The sequence below is a fragment of the Malurus melanocephalus genome, unplaced genomic scaffold, assembly GCF_030028575.1.
Source record: "Malurus melanocephalus ecotype Western Australia unplaced genomic scaffold, MMel_1.1 scaffold_61, whole genome shotgun sequence".
NCBI lineage: Eukaryota > Metazoa > Chordata > Aves > Passeriformes > Maluridae > Malurus > Malurus melanocephalus.
The window spans coordinates 1,920,426-1,926,425 of NW_026623293.1; the positions used below are offsets into that span (position 1 = coordinate 1,920,426).

At 50.0% G+C, this 6,000-nt stretch overlaps 1 protein-coding gene across 1 annotated transcript in view; it reads right to left on the minus strand.

Moving 5' to 3' along the window:
* The window catches only part of RAP2A (RAP2A, member of RAS oncogene family), a 29,637-nt gene extending 25,084 nt beyond the window's left edge, over window positions 1–4,553 (minus strand). The window contains exon 1 of the mRNA XM_057366202.1: window positions 4,207–4,553. Within this exon, the coding sequence (XP_057222185.1) occupies window positions 4,207–4,520 (314 nt within the window). The 5' untranslated portion in view covers window positions 4,521–4,553. The remainder of the gene's footprint in view (window positions 1–4,206) is intronic.
* Window positions 4,554–6,000: the final 1,447 nt, after the last annotated feature.

Sequence of the window (6,000 nt, forward strand, 5' to 3'; positions counted from 1 at the left end):
AATCTAAATAAATAAATTTTCTTGTCTTTTTCTTCTAGAGAAAAAACATTAGATTAAGGAAAAGGAGTTTTTTTTCAAACTTGGACTAAAATTGTATTTTTGAGAAATACTTTTAAATAGGGGCTCTAAAACATGAGCACAACAGTCCCATATGTAAAGCACAGGTCAGACATCTAGACAAATTACTGCAAGTGAAGAACTCTGGATTAACTCCAAGTCCATTCTCATTTCTAGGCTCTAGTTTCCTGCTTGAATAGAAATAATGCTTTCCTTTTTCATGGGGTTAAACTGAAAAAAACCTATAAAAATGCCTGTAGAATAGATTGAGAAACTACATTACTGAAGGCTAAGCAAGCAGCTAGAATTGATACCCAGTGAGGTTTAAACATACCTTCATAATAGAAAAATGTTGGCAGTCATATTAAAAATTAAAATTGAGTATTTGGGAAGTAGCAGTAGATTCTTTTTGAGAGCTTTCTAATCACACAACAGACAAGCACCAAAGTTTAGAAGCTACCGAATTCCTTTTTCCACAAAAATAAAAATAAAATTTACACTACTTAATCTGCATATTCACTACTTACTTCTAAACTGGGATGTACCMCTTCCAATCTGTTCTTCTGACAGCTTCTGTTCTTCCTTCACTGAAGACCTTTACTGGCATGAGCCCACTCATCCAATTTAGCCCTGCTCTCACAAATAAAAGGTTTCTCCAGAACACAGCTCATTCTGAACTATGGTGAGTTCTGTCAGCAGCATGCACAAGAGAGTTCTTTGCTGCCAAGCCCATAAATTCAAGGAAGAAGGCCCCAGAGCTGCAGCACCTACCTCACCAGGAGGCAGGAAAGCAGCAGCTRATTCCCTTTATCCTTCTTGAATACAGAAGCTAAGTAGTCTTCAAAGCTACCTTATGCACACTTCATCTTCCCAACAGTACAAACCCTCAGCATACGCAAGAGTCAAGAAACAAGGCTTAATGGACATATTTGGCACAAGTAGGGTCCAGAAACCAGTACCAAGTGCCCAAACCAGGGTTGGATCAAGACATTTCAGATGAAGCATCTGAAGGAAGGAGAACGGCAGCTGTGGTTTCGTACCACCGTGATCCTTCATCCAATGCTGGCAGCACTCTGCGCTGCGGGAAACTCCAGCCCAGAGTACAGCAAGCACTTCTAAAACTTCTTCATCCTCTTCATCCTCTGTCTAGGCAGAGATGCTGCCTAGTGCATAGTGGGTGTACCTATCCACTCAGAACTGGCAGGGCTCCCTTCTGAAAGTAAAGCACCGGGACTCTCTCTGAGAAAGATCTAAACAATTTTTTTTCTTTGAAAAGARGAATATTGTTTACATGTAAAACATTTCCCAGTAAAGAATTTTAACTACCTGTTTAAAAGTCATGGAGACATCCTCCACTCTTGACAAAACTTTGCACCATGACTGAAAGGGATGCAAGGCCTACACACACTACCCAAGGAAGCTCAACTTCATAGTTTTGCCATTAGGGGAGTTCTCTGCAAGCTGGCAGAGCTGGATTTCAGACTAAGCCTATTTATGCRCTAATATGAAATAGCCATTTAATGAGAACAGAAACTAGAGTGGCAACAGTGATCTCAATCTCTTCTAACCACTAAGCTTCAGAGCTAAGTGAAGGTCCACTTGTTTCCTCTCTTTCATTCATGAACATGTCATTCATTCCTCTAAGGTCAYTCAGCTTCATCAGCTTAGCTGGCCTGGTATGTGGTGGTTAGACAAGGGAAGCAGAACACTCAAAATGTGCATCTCTTAACCCAAAGAGAGAATTCCAACTGGCTTTTCCACTTCTTGGAAGAGTAATTAAAATTACTCTGTAATTATGGTATAGTACAGGGATTATTTCACCCAAAAATAAAATAAAATAACACAGACAATATGTAAATGCAGACATGCATACCAGCTAGAGACTTGGCCAATTGGTTTTCAGGTACAATTAGGATTTTTAGATCGTGTTTTTGTGTCAATAGAAGCATATAGTTGTCATTTTCAGGTACATGCTATCCAAAACCCCCAAGTAAATAGTACTATGATTATTTTTCTCTCGACATGGATTAAATGCATTTCTTCAACTGTAAATTATAATTTACAAGTCCTTGTAAATGCATATTATATCTGTAAATATGCATTTTTCAGGTTCAACTGGTAAAAAGGATGCAAGCTTATGTCTGCTGCATATTAGGTCTTACACTGCCTGCGAACTTAAGTTCMAAAACATAACATCCCCACCACAACCCACAAATGTAAAATCAGGGAAGTTAAAAAGTAAAAATCTGGTACCCTTGCTGAAGCTACATCSTTTTAACGCACCATACTTCCTTTAACAACAACTCAAGAAAAATTATCTGGGCTTGCTACAATTTTCAGGATTTCAGCTGCATTTAGATTACTTTGTTAAATGTAACTCAGGATTACAATGTTGCTCATACATCTCACAAAATACCTAACCAAAAGCCTAAAGCTGAGGTCTTGCAGTAAAAGAGCCGGCAGATGAAAAATAAGAGCAGCATTTAGACCCACTCTTCAGCAGTGCTGAGTCAATGTAACTATGGAAGTACAAGTTGCTTTCTATTCTGCTACACCTATCTACAGCTCGTCAGCTGGGGTCTGAATGCAGATGCTCCAGCTTAAGGTACAAAGCGAGCTGCAAAAGCCACAGATATTAATTCAGAGGCTAAATGAATTTATAGTGGCGATTAAATATAAGAAAACCAAAAGCATTTATTAATGAATAAAGTCTACCTGAACTACTTAAAGAAAAAACGTCCTTCTCTAAGGTATGTGTGAACGATAAGGATGGAAGCATACTGAAAATGCATGTTTCATAATAAAATCAAACTAACTCCACTGCACTGGTCTTTAGAATCTTCACTGAAAAAGTTAGGACACACATTAAGAAACACCCACTATGAAAAAGTTGCAAGTCTTTAAAAATAGCAGCGCTTTGCCTCCTCCCTCCCCTTTCCCCTACTCACCCTCCTCCCCAATTTCAAAATACATCTTCCCCAGGCCTTGGTCTGGAATGGCAGTTTCTGTGAACAGACCATACCCGACCATATGATTAGCCATTATAATTATCGTCACCTTTTACGCTCTACTCTATATTAAGATGCAAATCCAACAGATGTGGTCCAACGAAGTTATTTACGAGGGTTTCCCTTTCAGATGTCCAAGCCACAGCTACAACCAGTTCTGTGATATAATTACAGACTCTCTCCACGGGCAGTAACAGACCTCTGTCTGCGACGATGTGGCCAGCGGCATTTTCTCATCTATGCTCTGGTTCAAACGGTTGCTATGATTTCAAATGGTGCATCTACCCTTATTTTAGTGCGACTGGCTRCATTTCAGCCGCCGACATCTGACTGATTGATGCACATCTAAACAACGCAGCGATTATAAAAACAAACTGGCAGTAGGCACCGGTGTTTCACCACCGTGGGCTCGCTCCTAAACAGAGCGGCTGGCAACGAGACCGTGGGAAATTTAAGAGAAACACCAGAATACATGAGGCCTAACACTCACAGGCGTCACTTCCACTGAGAAAAAGACTGGCGTCCTGCACTTTTAAGAGTGGGAAGTTCATGGAAATAGCTATGCAGGTATCTGAACAGGCAGATCTCTCGTCTGCCGCACGAAAGCATCCAGGTGCTTCCYCGGCACATCGGCCACAGCACGTCCACCAAGAAAGTGCACTCGAGGGCTGGCTGACTCGATACAGCGCTGGGGGAACTGCTTTTCCGCCCCCAAGATTCCAGCCTCCGGCCAGATTCTCCACCGTATTCCATACGGGAGCACCCCAAACTCCCCGCACACGCGAATGGGGAAGGGCGAGCGACGGAAACCACCGGAGCCCCCAGTCCCTGCCCCCGCTCCACCACCCCCGGCCGGCGCCCGCCCACGGGGAGCCCGGGGCTGCGGGCGCGGCACCGGAGGGGGCGGCGGGATGGGGGAAAATGTCCTGCCGCCCGGGAGAGGGGGGCGGGCGAGGGAAGGGAGCCGCGGGGCAGGCACCTGAGCGGGCGTGGGCAGCCCCCGGGCCGGAGACCCGGGCACCGGGGCGGGGGAGGAGGGCACGGAGGGGGGGCGGGAGGCCCGCAGGCCCCGGCGGGGCGGGCCGGGCCGCAGGTGGGCGTCGGGCGCGGCCGCCGGAGGAGCGGCCGCCGGGCAAGTCACCTCTTGACGCGGATGATCTGGTCGCGCATGGGTCGGATGTCCTGGAAGCTCTGCTGGTTGACCAGGCTGTAGACCAGGATGAAGCCCTGCCCGTTCTTGATGTAGAGGTCCCGCATGGAGGCGAACTGCTCAGTGCCCGCCGTGTCCAGGATCTCCAGGACGGAGGGGGAGGCGTCCACCTCGATCTCCTTGCGGTAGAAGTCCTCGATGGTGGGGTCGTACTTCTCGATGAAGGTGCCGGTCACGAACTGCACCGTGAGCGCCGACTTCCCCACCCCGCCCGAGCCCAGCACCACCACCTTGTACTCGCGCATCCTCCCGCCAGCGCGGACCGCCCGCCCGACCCGCACCTGCCGACGGCCCCTCCTCACCCCCCCGCCATCGGCCGCCCCGCCCTGTGCCCGCCGCCGCAGCCGCCTCCGCTCCGCTCCCCGCCCGGCGGATGCTCCCGGCCGCCGCGGCGGCTCCTGGGCGGCGCTGCCGGCGGCGGGGCCGCGCTCACGGGCTGCGGCGCGGCCGGGGTGGGGCGGCGGCCCCGCCTCCTCCTTCCCGTGTCGCCACGGCAACAGCCAACGGGGCGGGACGGGGGAAGAAAGAGCGGGGAGGAGGAGGAGGGCGGCGGGCACCGCCCCGTCACGTGGCGCGTCCCCCTCTTCCTGCCCCCGGGCGCGGCGGCCGCACGTGATGCCGGCGGGCGGTGGCGGCGCTGCGGCTGTCGCTGTCACCCGCGTCCCGTCCCGGGCCGCCGCTCGCCCTGGAGACGCGGCRTTCCCCGGTGCCGCTCCTCGGGCCGGCTCCGGCTCCGCCGCCGCTCCCGCCGGGAAGGGCCGGGCGGCGGTCACGCGCGGGGCGGGCCGAGCCAATGGGAGCGCGCCGGGGCTGCCGCGGTTCCGCTTCCCGGCCTGAGGGGGGAGGCGGCTCCGGCGCGGTAAGTTCGTGCCGCTTCCAACGCGGCCGCTCTGCCCAGGCCGGAGGTGCCCGCGGCCGCCGTGCGAATCCCGCTCGTGCCTGTAAAAGTCAGTGGGATTCATCAAATCCACAGCAGTGATCCTTGGATCCTTCTGGACGCRCTGCGGTCTGGGCTGTGCCTGCAAGGGGTGGTCAGGGGTGTTTGTTGCCAGTGGCTGTCTGCTTTCGCGTCCCCTGCTGACAGAGATAGAGGGACACGAAAAGCGGTGGTGCAGTTTGGGAAAGAAAAGTGTTTCATCGAAACAGTAAGGGAAATGAAGATGATTGATGATAAGGAACTCACAGTTCCTCGTAGGAACCGGTATCAYTCCGGAAAGATACTCACACTTACATGCTTGTCTTTCTGCTATAAGACAGACTCCTTAACACTCCGTTTTCTTTTTTTTTTCCCTCCAAACATAATTGGATGGAATTAATGGATACAGGGCATAAAGAATTGSTTTCCATTAGAGGGTTAAAGGTCTGCCAGAGCCCTTAGTTTGCTGTTCAGATGYTTTCTGAAAGCTGTCGGAAAAAGAGCCCACTCCTGGTGCAGCATTTCTTCTTGTTCTGTTCTTCCCACTACATTGTCACGTCTTCATCTGAAGTAAGGCCCAGGTTGTCGGCCTGCTTTCCAGACGAGTCCAGTTCTGCTTTATTGGCTTGTTCTCATGTATCCAAACCTAACAGTGGCAGATGTGTTAAGAGCTTCTTGGAGTACATTTGTCCCCTGTCCAAGTCTTTTGGTTAAATGCTTGCCATGTGCTGTATTTGCATGTTTCCAGTCTTTTGCTTGGGCGTTGTGTTTGGCTTTTCTTCTGTGTGGTTTTCTTGGGTTTTGTTTTG